Consider the following 14,094-nt stretch of genomic DNA (forward strand, 5'->3'; position numbering starts at 1 on the left):
GAGAAAAAGAGCGAGAAGGGAGAAGAAAAGGAGCGTAGGTAGAAGAAGACTGATATAAAAAGAAACAAGGCACACGCACTTACATCGCGCGCATGTGAAGAGACGCAGTTGTGGTTGTTTCAACTCGTTCGTCTCGTCTCTGTCGGCTTTTGCTCTCCGCCTCAGCCATAACTTTAGTTACGCGGTTAAACTAGTAAATGTGACGTAGAGCGCTTTCAGCCACCCAAGCGCCAACAACAACAGCAGCAACATCAGCAACAGCCATCACCACTCGGCTGAGAACTCTTGACAGGCAGCAGAGACGCAGCTACGGCGTGGATAAGAGCATCGGCTATCGCGATGCCCAAGTTTGAGCCCAATGCCATCCTGCGGGGTGCGCAGCTGACTCTCGTTGGCGGTAGGTCGGCCACCTTGGATGGACAGCGACAGTTGATATCACCACCAGACTCGCTGACTGCATGGCTCAACAGCTCACAGGGCGCTGCAGAACCCGGAGCTCTTCAAGTCGGAGCATTACAAGCAGGCGGCGCTTGCTGTCTGCAGCGGGATAGCCATCCATCTTGTCGTTGCGATCCCGGTATGCCGTAACTATCTGACCTGCCTGCGTAGGGCCTGATCGTCGGCTGTGGCTAACAAGTTGACTGCCAGATCGTCGCCGTGAAGCTGGTACTATGGATTCTCTCGTGGGCTATTGACCTTGAGAGCGCCGGATGGCATGATAGTGTCGTCGGGACGCTGGACTTTGTGTCCAACTACGTCCTCCAGGTGCCGTTTTTCCTCATGACCCTGATGCGGTATATCACGCCAACCCTGGACAATATGTATGCATAAGCCTGTTCCTTGATATATGCAGAGGGTGCAGTTGATTGACTCATGCCACTTCGACAGGTTCATGGAGTCTCTGCATTGGGTTGACAAGACCTATACGCAGAAGCACAAGGAGGACGACCCAACGACGCTGCGGCCCATGTATTATGATAACCTGCGGATGTACTCCAAGGGCGGTAATATACATGGGAAAAAGTCAGGTCTTGCACCTCTAAGGGCCTTTGCCATCCGCTATGGGAGAAGAACGAGCATGGCGTTGGCAGTCTACATCCTCTCGCATCTGCCCCTGGTTGGCCGCTTCGTCCTTCCGTGTGCCAGTTTCTATACCTTCAACAAGGCCGTTGGTCTAGGCCCAGCCGCTGTAGTCTTTGGATCCGGCCTGGTGCTCCCTAAGAAGTATCTGATTGTCTTTTTGCAGAGTTATTTTGCCTCTCGCAGCTTGATGCGAGAACTGGTAAGTCATGATATTACTTATTATTGCGCTGCTAAGGAGTATCAACCAGACTAATAACCGCACCTAGCTTGAACCGTATTTTAGTCGGGTGAAGTTCACTGCCGAGCAGAAACGACGCTGGTTCCTTGACAGAGATGGAGTGTTGTTTGGCTTTGCCGTTGGATTCTACCTCATGATTCGCATCCCCGTACTGGGAGTCTTGCTCTACGGCATCGCTGAGGCGTCGACGGCATACTTGATCACCAAGATCACCGATCCGCCTCCACCACCAGCCTACTCCGAAGGCTTTGCCGAAGGCCAAGTAACGTGGACCAACAAGCATCTCTTTCTTAAGCTTCCGCTGGACTCGCTTGATTTTCCCGTCGTTAAGGCCCGCGAAGGGAAGAAAACACCCTGAGAAAACTACCCAGGCCACAAACTCTCCTAAGGCAGTAGTTATGGAATAACTTTTGGCCCCTGAGCTGTCTTATGGTTCTTAGCCGTGTACTCAACCATGGAACCGACAAAATCAAAACGTTATATATACCCCTGGCTGAGGCCCTTGTGGCCGTACACAGCACCCTAAGTGTAAACCTATCTCATTTCTTCTCCAAAGGTCTTTCGCAACTGACTGAAGACCCACTGCCCCTAGATCCAGGTCCCGTGCGACCTTCAGTTAGTTATATACATAGTATATACTATACACCGCTGGCTGCAGCATCCGCCTCATAGAACATCCAAGGCAGCTAGTTCTATTAGCTCCATCTACACCACATGTGTAATCTTATATCAGCTACTATCAGCTATACCATCAATGTTAGAGATACCAACCTCTTCCATACCTTCCAGCTAGCCCATAACTAGTCAGGGGCAAGTTAGCCAAAATTATATCATCGCTAGAGATTCTGCCGTTTTATGGATGACGACCTTGATATTAAAGCAGTACCATATCTCTTCTACTGGATCTTCCAGCTCATACTTTTCATATGGAACTTTCTCCTCAGAATTAATGCCTCTAGCATCCATGAACCAAGGGCCGAATCCAGTCGGAGGTGTAGCTAGAGAAATCTTTGCAGCAGGATCCCGGTTTGCTGTTAAGAAGGCACGGTCCCCAATCGGCCGCAACTCGAGTGGATAAAATGACTCTTGCCTAGTTGATACGAATATTTTGAGAATTTCTGTTACCTGGTGGCATTCCGCGTCGTCCATCTTCTGGATCGGGAATGAGAAACGAACATCAAAACTGACATGAGCATTTTCCATCTGCAACCTAGTAGCTAGGTACTCCCTGGGGGTTTTTGGGTAGACATGGGTGATGCCAAAGGTGCTGTCAAAGCAGAGAATATCAAGATATAGTGTTTCCTTTACAGCAGTGGAAAATATAATGGTAGCACAGTCTCCTGAGAGCAAATGGAGACTTCCATCTGAGGTCAATGTAGGGCTTCTGGTAGAAATTTGACGGCCAGGATTGTGATATCGAAAGGCGCCAACAGCCCGTACATTGCAGTGGCTTGCAAGCTCCTTCGATTTGCCTATCAGCAGCAGCCTTGTACTATATAATGCGGCATGTTCTTCATTTGACAGATTCTGGTGCCGTATCTTTACAAACCTCGCCACGCCGTGTACTTTTATATATGTTTTTTCTATGGTATCATCGGTAAGAGAATCTCCTTGCTCCTCCTCGGAACTGCCCACAGGTTTCGCGGAACTTGACAGTTCATCCACCATGTAGATCTCGAACAGCAGGCCTGAAAAGTAAACCAATGCCTTTGGTGAATTTTCGAGATAAGTTCCACGAGTAAAGTGAACTTCGTCACCGTCGCAAACGCCCTGCGCTCGTCCACCTAGTACATGCAACCTAACCCCACTGCTATTGATGATCAAAATCGCTGGGAAATGTAGCGGATACCCTATCGTCCGTGGTGCATCCATGCCACCGAGGAATAACTTTTCGGTATTTCCGGCATACATAACTGTTGCCTCACTATATATAGGTATGTATCCGAATCTGTGGTCGGTCATTAACCCAAGCTGTCGAATCAGTTCATCATACGTGATATTAGGCCCATTATTCTCTCGTAAAATTATCAATGACAGGTAGGTAAGGGTGCCGTGATGCTCTTGAGACTGGGTATCTAGGTGTTCCTGTAACACCCTTTGGCCGTCAATATAGCCTAAAGTCAGTAAGACATGGGGGCTTGCTGGATCAGGGTTAAGGAGCCAGGTATCTCGATCCCTCGGGCTGAAGACCCCATGAAAGACTGACAACAGCTCCTCCTGGCTGAACTCTGATTGAGAAGCCGTCTCATGAACTGCAGAATAATCGTGTTTGCGACAGTCAAGAAAGACTGTGACCTCCAGCCGTTTTCTAGAGAGTCCCGCCAACAAGAGAGCTAATTCTAGGTCGTGGATAAACCTCCTACCGATGGCATCGTCCAGTAGCCCAAATCCTTTATCGCTTAGTCTACCACTCCATGCAGGCAATAATGTAGGGACACTTCTAATCAAACCGGAAAAGTGAATATATACGATATCACCAGGGTTGCCTCTTGCACATATGAGGTCAAAGCCACGCCTCACATTTCTATATGTTGCGTCCTGGTGGCTATTGTGCGCAATGCCAGATCGATCATCCGGATGACGAGAAATAAACTTGAGTATATTTTGCTTCTGGAACCCTTGGTTGAGGCATAGATGTTCGCTCATCCGCTCGACATCGGCAACACAGCCACGGAACACAGTTTCAGGTTCGCGCTCGTTAGATGCAGGGAGGTAGTTGGTTCCGATGAGGATGGCCCATTTTGTTGTTTTTGGAGAGCACATTTCCATCCATTCGCTCAGTTCCTCACGAAATGGCAACGCGGAGTATAACCTGAGAGTCGATATTCGTATGGAGGAAGTTATATTCTTTGCGGCATGTCGATTGCCATAACAATTTCTCAGTAACTAGTTAAATAACTAGTTACCGGCCAACCAAGGCTGGCGGGGTACATCTATACCTGGCAGGCAATGCATGCAGTCAACCTCCCTGAATGCCCTTCTATTCGTTGGTTAGTTACTTAGCCGGTTACTTTTCTGAGGGGCTGGGAAGCTCCTTTTATCACAGATGAACCCCTTTATTTTCTAACGAGAGACCAGTTACTTAACTTATACAAGAAGAATACAGTCTTCTTGCCTAACTATTAGTTAACAGTAACTATGCCCGCGTCTGTGGTAGGTCCTATCTCAAGCCCGCGTGAGATGGAATCTTCGTTAGCAACATCATCTATCATGTAACTAACTAACCAGTTAACTATACGATCAGGTCCAAACCGAGGAGCTTTGGAGCGATGACCACACTCTTCTGCAATCTGGGACATTACAGATGCCTATAATTAACACTACTATCAAGCTTGGACCTTCCAACATATATGATGATTTTGTTCATGGACCCCAATTTGTCAGTAAATACGAAAGGTCCTTAGCTAGACCGGCTCAAGCAAACAGCTTCCCCAGCCGTTTGGTTGGGCCTGATGGAGCCAGCCACACGACCTGTGAACCATACCCGGATTATGTGGTAATATCTTATACCTGGGGCCGCTGGAAGCATAAAAATAGAGATTTAGACACTCCTGTCAATGGTGGTCACTGGAATGTCCCGGCCAATAGTTTATTCACTCGAGAGGACTTGGATCTCGCCATTCGGAGAATTGCAAATGGAAGCCATGCATGGGTGGACGTTCTGTGTATACCCCAGATAGAGGGAGACCAGGAACATGCAGAGGAGATTGGCAAACAGAGCGAAATATTCCGATCAGCTTCTCGCGCGGCGGTTTGGCTCTGCTCGGGGGGTGAAAAGATCCTGGCGGAGGTCTGCTCCTGGGTTCCTGAGCAGTCTTACATGATTCGGCCTAATGTCCTACCTCTTCCGCCGCTTATAGACATCCAGAACGGAACGGCGAGTTTGGCTGAGGCACATCGACGGCTGTGTCTCATTGCATCTCTAACGACAGAAGTGCCGTGGACAACTTCTCTATGGACTTTGCAGGAAGCGGCATTGCGCTTTGATGCAGTATTTTATGATAAAAGGGGGGACCCCGTACTACACGAAGCAACTCAGAATCCAATAACTGTTAAGCATCTAGCCAAGACACTGAACTACATTTATTCGTTGATTAAAAAAGATACCGGAATGTTAACAGAGGCAATAGATGCTATTGAACGGCTAGAGCAATCCGGTACCACGAAAGCTTTTCTCCATGGCCGGTTAGAGGCCTTTGCTGCAGTCAATACCATCGGTTTACACACCCTGATATCGATGAATGCTATTGAACTACTCCGTACCTCCGCTCGTCGAAAATGCAAACGACCTCACGACCGGGTATATGGAATAATGGGGGCCATTGGAGTCAAAGTCCCGGTAGACTATAGCAAAGACCCTATAAAGGTCATGGACATGTTCCTTGTCAAGCTTCATAACGTTCTACCGGCTGAAATGCAGGGCTTTACTCGTGCCGACAAAGAACAGCCTAGGGAAAGGTCCTGGTTATGTGACGAGATCTCCGATACACTGACACTAATTCGGCAGCTGGAAGCACCCCCAAACCAGCCATTTACAAAAATCACACCCACGGGTGAGCTAGTTGTGAAGGAGCTGATCCATATCTCAAAAAATGGACTCGACGACTTGGCTTCGCGGTTCCTGGCAAGAGCAGTGCTTCCCACCTTTGAGATTCTGGCGTTTTCCGAGCTGACGCAGGGTGTGATACGCAAGGAAGATGACGGCAATCAGGAGCACGGGTCATATGTCCGCATGAGTATTGCTCTGCGGTTTGTTGCTATCAAGATTCGGCTCGGCCTGATACCTCTAGGTAAAATTAAGGGGATGGAGAGATTTGGATGGTCGTGTATGTACATGCTGGTTGGTAGACACGAGGATTCCTTCCCAGTTCCGGACGCCTTCAATAGTGGGAGATACAAGCGGCTGGGTGTAATGGTTCTAGCTGAAGAACTATCAAGGGACCGACCAACACCTGGCGAGTTTTTTATATACTAACTCATTGCATGGCTCGCTCTGTCTCTTTCTTCAAGCCCTAATTTTAGGCTCAAACGGGAAGGACCCACCAGACCCACTTGTTCCGTGATTATGTCATCAAAACATAAAAATTCGGCCTGAAAAAAAAAATAAACAAGAAAAAAAAGCGACGAAAAGAAATCGACAAAGCAACGACAAAACTGAGTCGCATCGCGGCAGAGAGAGAGAGAGAGAGAGACGGGGAGAGAGAAGGGCATCCTAGAGAATACAGACCACTTGCAGCATTGCGTGAAAGAACAACGACCGGAGCTATGACTGCGAACTCCGTGGACGGTACGCGCGAGCCGTCGAATCTCAATGCCAACGGCGGAGTCAAGACGCACCAGGAGGAAATGGCTTCTCAGCAGGACAACAGCTGGAGCGCAATTCAGGAGCAGGAGTATCTAGCTGCCTCATCCAATACCGCATCATCTCCAACCGCAGCGAAGAAGAAGAAGAGCCGCACTGGTTACTGGAAAGAGAAGAAAGCAGCAAGGAAACTAGCTCAAGCTGCAGCTGATGGTGAGATGAACGACCACGGCGGCGTCTCTACTTCACCGAATGTCGAAAAGGCCTCGACCCAGCTTGACAGTGAGAACATTGATCCTAATGCCAACAACGGTCAGGGCAGCGAGGTGCCAGCCCCCGAAGCACTAAATAAACTGAATACCAAGCCGAAGAAGGGGAAGAAATCCAAAGGCTCTCCTTTGACCACACCGCCGCAGGACATGTGGCCATCCGCACCAAACCAAAACGAGGGTTCCGGAGATGACGGATGGGGCGACAACACGACACATGCTGGCTGGGATTATTACGGTGGAGATGAACCTCTTCCAGAGGAGGTCAACCCCAAAAGGGCAAGGGCAAAGAAGAAAGCAGTGAAGGCGAAGGTAGCAGGTGAACCTGCAACTGAAATAGATGCCTCTGGACTGCTCAGCTCAAGGGCCGGTAACGCTGGGACTCCTGCAGATCGGGCGAACCTAGTAGAAGATGGAACAACTTCAACAGCCCAGCCAAAGGTGCCGAAAAAAGCTGTAAAGAAGAAGAAAGTTAAGGCGGACAAACACGCTGCTCAGGAACAAGAACAGGAGACCCCGAATACGCACGATGGTGCACAAGGGGGTGAAACTACCGGAAACGAAACCCAACTTCCAACATCAACTGCAGCTGACGCCACCAATGGCCGTACTGACGGACCTCCCCCAGCTGGGCCGAATGGAATTCTCCGCAGCCTCAAGGAAGTTTTCAGTAGTGCTAACGGTAGTGCTGATACCCCTACACCTGATTCATCAAACAGCAAAGACTCAAAGCCAAAACAAATGAAAATCCAAATGGACCTAGATGTTGAACTTGCGTCCGTCTTGAAGGCAAAGGTTAAGGGGGAGATGATGATTACTTTTATGTGACACCCACTCCCTGCTATCTTTACAAAGCATGACGTGATACCAACGTTACTGGTGTCATAGAAACTAGGATGCGTTTTAACTCGTCTCTGTTATGACTTTTATTTTCTTCTTTCTTTCTTCCGTTTCGGACTCTTCTCTTATGAGCCCCGTGTGTATATATACATTCTTGCCTTGCTTATTTGTTACGTCTCCTTACGATGCATGTTGGGTCTTCATGGTATAAGGCTAGGGATAATATAGCTACATGGGTATGGGTGTTGGGTTCGGCCTGATAGGTTTCTGGCCCGCTATATCTTTATGCAACGTTACGCCTGTTTTTTTATTTTATTTTTTTTATTTTAGTTGAATCCGAAATTTATACCATCCGTTAACCATTCATGCCACATCTTACGCTTATGGGGTTAGATGCTGCCTCTTATATTCATGCCTATTAGATATTTGCCAAGGTACCCTAACTAACCATCAGCCAATCTCATTACTTAGTTATACATTATTGTCGTAGGCTTGCCCATTTATCCAGCCCTGCACATTGATATTACCATTACACTCGGGCAAGCACGCCATTTGCCCCATTATTAGGGATAGAGGCGCCCTGGGGATCTACGGCATCAGACACAGCAGTCTTCTTCTTTGCCGGTCGCCGTATCTTGGCAAGATACTGTAACTCTTCCAGAGGCCTTGCAAGACCGTCAGTCTGTCTTGCCTCGGGGATAAGCCACTTTGTAACCGCAGCACCCAGCACCATAAATGCCGCAAAGATGATAACCACGAAACCTAGCCATTGAGCTTTAGTATCGGTCGAGTTACTGTCAGAAGGGTTGTTGTCGGATGGCTTGTAAGGGCCAATTGGTGCATAGGCGACGAATGCCTGTACCAAGACAGATGCAATCTTGCCAGACATCGCGGAGATGCCGTGGGCAGTGCAGCGGAATCGAGTTGGAAATAACTCAGCTGGAATCATGAACGTTGTGACGTTAGGGCCAATCTCGAAGAAAACCTGGGACAGTGCGTAGAGGAATGCAATCAGGGGCACGGAGGCAGATCTAGGAACGACCTGGAAGCAAACGCCGATAATAACGAAGATCACAGCCAATAAAATAAAACCGTAGAGTTGGATGGTGCGAGGGGACGTTCGTTTGATAATCTTGATCATGCCTAGACCGCCTGTTATTGAGCCTGCGGAGACGATGATGAGCGAGTGCCATGCATTCTGAATCCCATCCTCGTATAAGCTGCGGCCAGGGGGAAGGCAAGGACTCGGCAGCTTGCCGCCTTGCTTGACAACACTGGGGAAGCAGAGAACCTTCTCGTTAAAGATCTTTCCAACGACTTTATACGAGTTAGGGCCAAGCGCATAAAATGCAAAGTCGAAGCAGGCCCACGCAAGTGATGTACCAAGGAGTGTGGGCCAATGGCCATTGGTGATGAAGTGATTGTAGAAACCAGTACGGAAGTGAGTCCATTGGCTAGCTTCCTTGGTAGGAGGAGCGAAATCATCTTCCACCAACGTACTATCCGCGGGTTCATCGTCGTTGGATGTGGAAAAGGATAGGGAAGATCCAGCCCCTGAATGAGCACTGGAAATGGTATGTGTCCGCGAGACACGACGAGGGGAACGCTGAGAGGCACCATCTGTTGTCGCTCGTGATGCGCTCCTGTGGTGCTGACGGGGGTCAAAATGGCTCCAATCATTAGAGATGGGCTGATTCGATGGCTGTGAGATTGCCGAAGCAGGCCTAACAGACAAGCTCGGTGGTTTTTCCGTCTGTATGCGATTGCCTTCCGGCATTGGTTGTGACTGAGATTGGGGATGTTGATCTGGTAGAGGTGGGAGTTGCATCTCAATATCACCTGGGGTCATAGTCTTCTGGGGTACACGCTGCCAGCCCATTTCGTTGACATCCTCCAGTGCCTCGTCTGGTCGATTCAGTACTTCCATCGTGTATCGGGGAGATTCGGGAATACTGAATCTGAAGAATATGGCAATGGCTGATGGTACAGCACCTATGCCAATAACCCATCTCCAAACGCTATCCATTGCACGTCGGCATTCTGGATTATCCGTGCAGGATACTATATCTTCAACCCGTGTGGGTATATTATGTGGAATACTGCCACCATGTGCAGCCATCGCTATCAATGCCACTAGTGTCGCAGCAAGATAACCACAAGGCTGCATATAAAAGACCGTTGATATCATTCGGCCTCGCGATCGAGTTGGAGCGAATTCAGAGGTAATAACGGCAGACAGTGGGTAGTCACCTCCAATGCCAATGCCCATGATAAATCTCCATACGATCAACCATGCGACAATACTCATAGAGCCAGATGCACCGTCAGAAGCCATGGTAACACCGATAGTCGACAGCGTAACGATGAGAAGCTCGAAGCCATACATTTTCCGCCTCCCGTAGAGGTCAGCAAGTATACCAAAGACGAACTGTCCGATAATTGTGCCGAGTAGAGTGGCAGCTCTCATGCCCGTTTCAATATGCATAGGCATGGTGCCATGCCAGTAGACATGCGCCAGCATGGGGATGATCATCCCGACAGCGAAAATCTGGTTAGTTACTCGTTAGCATCAAGCTACTTCTCGATTACACAGGGTAGCCTACATCGTATCCATCAGTGAAGAAACCGATTCCAGCAACAAATACCACGAGGCTCTGGAAGTGAGTAGCATCGAGCTCATCGAACACACGGCGACGGCGGAGATCGAGGTCCTATGTTTCATCAGTTCAGAACTGTCGAGAAATCGTCTGCTTAACGACCAACCCACAGGAATATAGTTGAAGTTAACCGTGCGGTTCTTCACCTTGAACGAAACTGGCATCTTCATGGTGATCCCCCTTTTCTGCCGTTACAGCTCGAGGTAGATAGCTTTGTTGTACAGAATGGATATGAATGTATCCTCCGTGGGCGCCTGAGAGATGTGGTTTCCCCCCAGAAGGGCAATGATGGGCGACAGCCAACCCACGAGCTGCTCGCCAATGTTATTAAGTATATAGCATGAGGCTCAAGCACCGCCAAGATGATAAGGGTCAAAAAGACCTAAAGGAGGCGCAGAGAGTCGGGAACCACAAGTCCGAATCTATCACAGGCGAGGATGCATCAATCAGGCAGACTGAAGGGCAGGCAGGGCAGCGTTTTGATACACAGCCAAGATTCTTGCAATAGAATTGAAAGACCACAAGGTAGCGGAGTAAGCGGATATATATGTATACATGCATGGGACAGCCCGTGTGGGTAGCAGCAGCGATGATATCGGCCATGATATATTAAGGTAAGCTGGGAACAGACAAAGACTTAAAATAGATTGGCGGGCGAGAACGCCCGGTTAAGCGACGATGAGGCTCCATCTTGGTATCCGAGACACATGTTAGTGCAGGTAGAGGAAGCGAAGAGCTATGCAAGCAGCCTGGCTAAGGCTGCCAGAGCGAATGTGACTGATGACGGAGGATGGCAGTTGGACAAGAGCTCGTGAGAATTTCGGGGCCTGGCATGGGGCCCGTAAGCTTGCTTCGGGGTGGCTGAGGCGTCGGCCTTTTCATGTTATGCAAGGCGCTAGGGTTGAAGCTAACAGACAAGGGGCCGAACTAGGGGCTCCCCCATGGGAGGGCGGCCGACCCATCAGCGAACCGAGACGACACACGAGGGACTTGCAATACAGGGGGTCGTTCGTGTTTAAAGAGCGTATCGGTAAAGCGTTGCAGGTCTGCGCAAGCAAGCAAGCATCAAGGTCAGTCGACAGGAAGAACAGCGTGCCAGGGACATAAGAAAAGAGAAAACAAATGGGGCTGAGTGGCAGGGATTCCTTGGATGTTTGTAGGATGTAGGAGACGAACCTGATGCAGACAAAAACGTGATCCGAAGATATTGGCCGGGCTGTAGAAGTTGGAGTTCAAGAACCAAGTTGTGGTGGCTTCTGTTAAAGCTCGGCTCGATATTGTTTCCTACATTGCTGTTAGTATTTCGGCAAACAGGACCGACTAGTTAGTTCTTGGTTATCGAACTCACGATGAATCTCGAAATATCGAGGTCGCTCCCTGGCAGAAGCAAAGTACAAGATTGAGAGGTCTCCATCGCGCCCTTCACTGTCCATCTCTGCCCATATTCGTAGATACTGGCGATCTGATTCTCTTCCATTCGCGCTATACACTTTTTTCACCAGCACTGACAGCAGTAGATTTTTCCCAAAGATCAAGCTTTGTAGATAGATGCGATCTACGTCACAACGATGTTATGTCAGTCCCCTTGGCCGAAAGCAATAGAATAGTAGAAGATAAGGGGAAGTAGCAAAGCGTACCATCTGGATCTTCGATATAGTACATTGGATACTCGCCATATTTTGTCTTGGGCGCCTTGATGAAGTGAATGACTCCTGCTTCATGGTCCCTGTCGCGATCACCTGATGGTTCGATATGCGGAATGGTCCGCCTTTCCGTAGACGACACTATTGCAATATTAGCTCGTATCCTTAATAATGGTAGAAATCGACCGATCCTTACACCTGAGAATTGGTAGCTTTTCAGCTGTATTAGTAGGATCTATGGCGCGAATTGCACACATCCTCCCGTCGCTCTTGTAGCCTGCAGAAAGAAGGCATCGGACTCGCGTCGGATGATCGTGCCATGATCTGTATATTTCTTTTAGTATTCGCATTTGAATGGCAATACCTGGATACATTTGGTAGGGGAAAGCTTACATTCTTACAGGACCATTAAGTGAAATGGTCTTCCATCTACAACTCAAATGATGGCCTGAATCATCTGTGTCCCGCCTGCGCGGCGAGGGAGGGAAAAAACTGCCGTTTCCATTGCTGCAGCTTCCGCTGCGCACGGGAACATTACCATTATCTGCACTGGCAATACTTGCTGTACTGGCGTAGCTAGATATGGAATCACGGGCATTTGAGGGACTCTGTCTTGGGGCAAAACCTGGGCTAATTGGCGTGGAATAGGAATTGATTGACCCAGGACTCGTGGATAGTGGGATAGAAAGGGAGTTGACAGTCGATGGGCTGGCCGAGAGAGGTTGTGAAGGGGAAGTACTATATAAAGGTTTATTGTGGCTGCCAGGTATCTCCATATGAGTAGTATTGGTAGTTATAACTGCTGTATCTTCAGTTGCAGCAGTGCTTGTCGATGTGAAATTGGAGAAGACAGACTGGGTGTAAGATGGTAAGGTAACTGTCGATGAGCTGCGATAAATCGGATTCTCCGGCTCATCTACTACTTCCTCTGTGCCATTGATGGACATATGAGTGGTTTGATGGTCGGTTTCCGTCTCTGTTTCGTCACAGCGTTCCAGCGGGGTCTCAAACGCTGCGTGACGTCTGCGGCGGTAGGATTGATTTTCATTTGGAGGAGACCTGAACGAGCCTCTTGACATGTTCAGCAGTGTCCTGTTGAGTTCAATATCGCTTTCACTCTGTGACCCATGCTCGCTCCTACTCCCGTGCTGAGCACTGGAGTTTGTCATCCGCTCAATGACATTCAACACTCGCCTATGGAATCGGTCAAGCTGGTCACAAATCGTCTCCCATTCCTGGTCATCACCATCTTCAGCGAGGGTACGTTGGAGCATGGCATATTCACGTTGGCGCTCGACAGCTTCTAGCATTATATGATAGCGGTCGCTGCCTGCAGAGGGGCCGTCTGGAATGCCTAAGCCCGAGCTAGGAATCGAACCAACACGCTGAAGAGGGTATGTGCGAGTTAAAGGCATAGCTTCAGCATGGATTTCATGAATCATACGTTCGACACTTTGTAGCCTGTTCCCCATGCGGATGCTCCGTTCTCTGTGTGTACAATATTTAGTTTATAGGTCATGAAAAGCATGTGGAGTTGAAGCATACCGTTCCAAGACCGTAAGATAGAGCGTCAGAGACTGTTTATGCCGTGCAACCCGGTCCTGGAGAGCAGATATCTGTCCACCTCCCCAGGTAGCATGTCTCACCAGCTCCCCGCCTACTCTGGCTGCATTCCTACCCGACATAAGTAATTCTCTAGTACGTCCGCCGGTGGTTGAAGTGGCAGCCGGCCGTCTCTCTCCCACTACAGTGGGATCCGTGCTGTTTCTGTGGTGGTTATCATAAGCCTGCTGCAGGTTGTTGTACTTCTGCATATGTGTGCGACAATCACGCAGCGTATCCTCGATTCCACGTAGATCGATACAGGAAGTCTCACCGCCATCTTTAACGAGGCTCCGAAGCTGTTGCAGTAAGCGTTCGAGTTCCTGAATCTCTACCGACAGGCCATGAACTATTTGAAGAGCAGACGTTGGTCCCAGAGTACAGTTTGACACCAGTGTGTGGCAGGCAACAATAAGCTGGTAGATGTCTCCAGCAGACCACCCAAAGCTCATGATGAAGT

At 49.0% G+C, this 14,094-nt stretch overlaps 6 protein-coding genes across 6 annotated transcripts; 3 read left to right on the forward strand and 3 right to left on the reverse strand.

Moving 5' to 3' along the window:
- Positions 1-339: 339 nt before the first annotated feature.
- MGYG_05709 (transmembrane protein UsgS) lies at positions 340-1,679 on the forward strand (the record flags this gene model as incomplete). Its single annotated transcript, XM_003173074.1, has 5 exons — positions 340-397; positions 471-577; positions 649-821; positions 889-1,282; positions 1,350-1,679. The coding sequence occupies 5 exons, from the start codon at positions 340-342 to the stop codon at positions 1,677-1,679; spliced, it is 1,062 nt and encodes a 353-aa protein (XP_003173122.1).
- Positions 1,680-2,146: 467 nt separating this feature from the next.
- MGYG_05710 (hypothetical protein) lies at positions 2,147-4,084 on the reverse strand (the record flags this gene model as incomplete). The annotated part of the gene is made up of 1 exon (XM_003173075.1): positions 2,147-4,084. The coding sequence occupies one exon, from the start codon at positions 4,082-4,084 to the stop codon at positions 2,147-2,149; it is 1,938 nt and encodes a 645-aa protein (XP_003173123.1).
- A 375-nt stretch (positions 4,085-4,459) lies between these two features.
- On the forward strand, positions 4,460-6,296 carry MGYG_05711 (hypothetical protein; the record flags this gene model as incomplete). Its single annotated transcript, XM_003173076.1, has 2 exons — positions 4,460-4,474; positions 4,566-6,296. The coding sequence occupies 2 exons, from the start codon at positions 4,460-4,462 to the stop codon at positions 6,294-6,296; spliced, it is 1,746 nt and encodes a 581-aa protein (XP_003173124.1).
- Positions 6,297-6,586: 290 nt separating this feature from the next.
- Positions 6,587-7,720, forward strand: MGYG_05712 (hypothetical protein; the record flags this gene model as incomplete). The annotated part of the gene is made up of 1 exon (XM_003173077.1): positions 6,587-7,720. One exon carries the CDS (start codon positions 6,587-6,589, stop codon positions 7,718-7,720), a length of 1,134 nt encoding a protein of 377 aa, XP_003173125.1.
- Positions 7,721-8,261: 541 nt separating this feature from the next.
- Positions 8,262-10,559, reverse strand: MGYG_05713 (inorganic phosphate transporter PHO84; the record flags this gene model as incomplete). The annotated part of the gene is made up of 3 exons (XM_003173078.1): positions 8,262-10,280; positions 10,336-10,443; positions 10,500-10,559. The coding sequence occupies 3 exons, from the start codon at positions 10,557-10,559 to the stop codon at positions 8,262-8,264; spliced, it is 2,187 nt and encodes a 728-aa protein (XP_003173126.1).
- A 757-nt stretch (positions 10,560-11,316) lies between these two features.
- MGYG_05714 (hypothetical protein) lies at positions 11,317-14,086 on the reverse strand (the record flags this gene model as incomplete). Its single annotated transcript, XM_003173079.1, has 7 exons — positions 11,317-11,435; positions 11,566-11,673; positions 11,738-11,944; positions 12,027-12,173; positions 12,229-12,356; positions 12,426-13,520; positions 13,578-14,086. 7 exons carry the CDS (start codon positions 14,084-14,086, stop codon positions 11,317-11,319), a joined length of 2,313 nt encoding a protein of 770 aa, XP_003173127.1.
- Between the last annotated feature and the right edge of the window lie 8 nt (positions 14,087-14,094).

Source organism: Nannizzia gypsea, genomic scaffold (assembly GCF_000150975.2).
Source record: "Nannizzia gypsea CBS 118893 supercont1.4 genomic scaffold, whole genome shotgun sequence".
NCBI classification, from domain to species: domain Eukaryota; kingdom Fungi; phylum Ascomycota; class Eurotiomycetes; order Onygenales; family Arthrodermataceae; genus Nannizzia; species Nannizzia gypsea.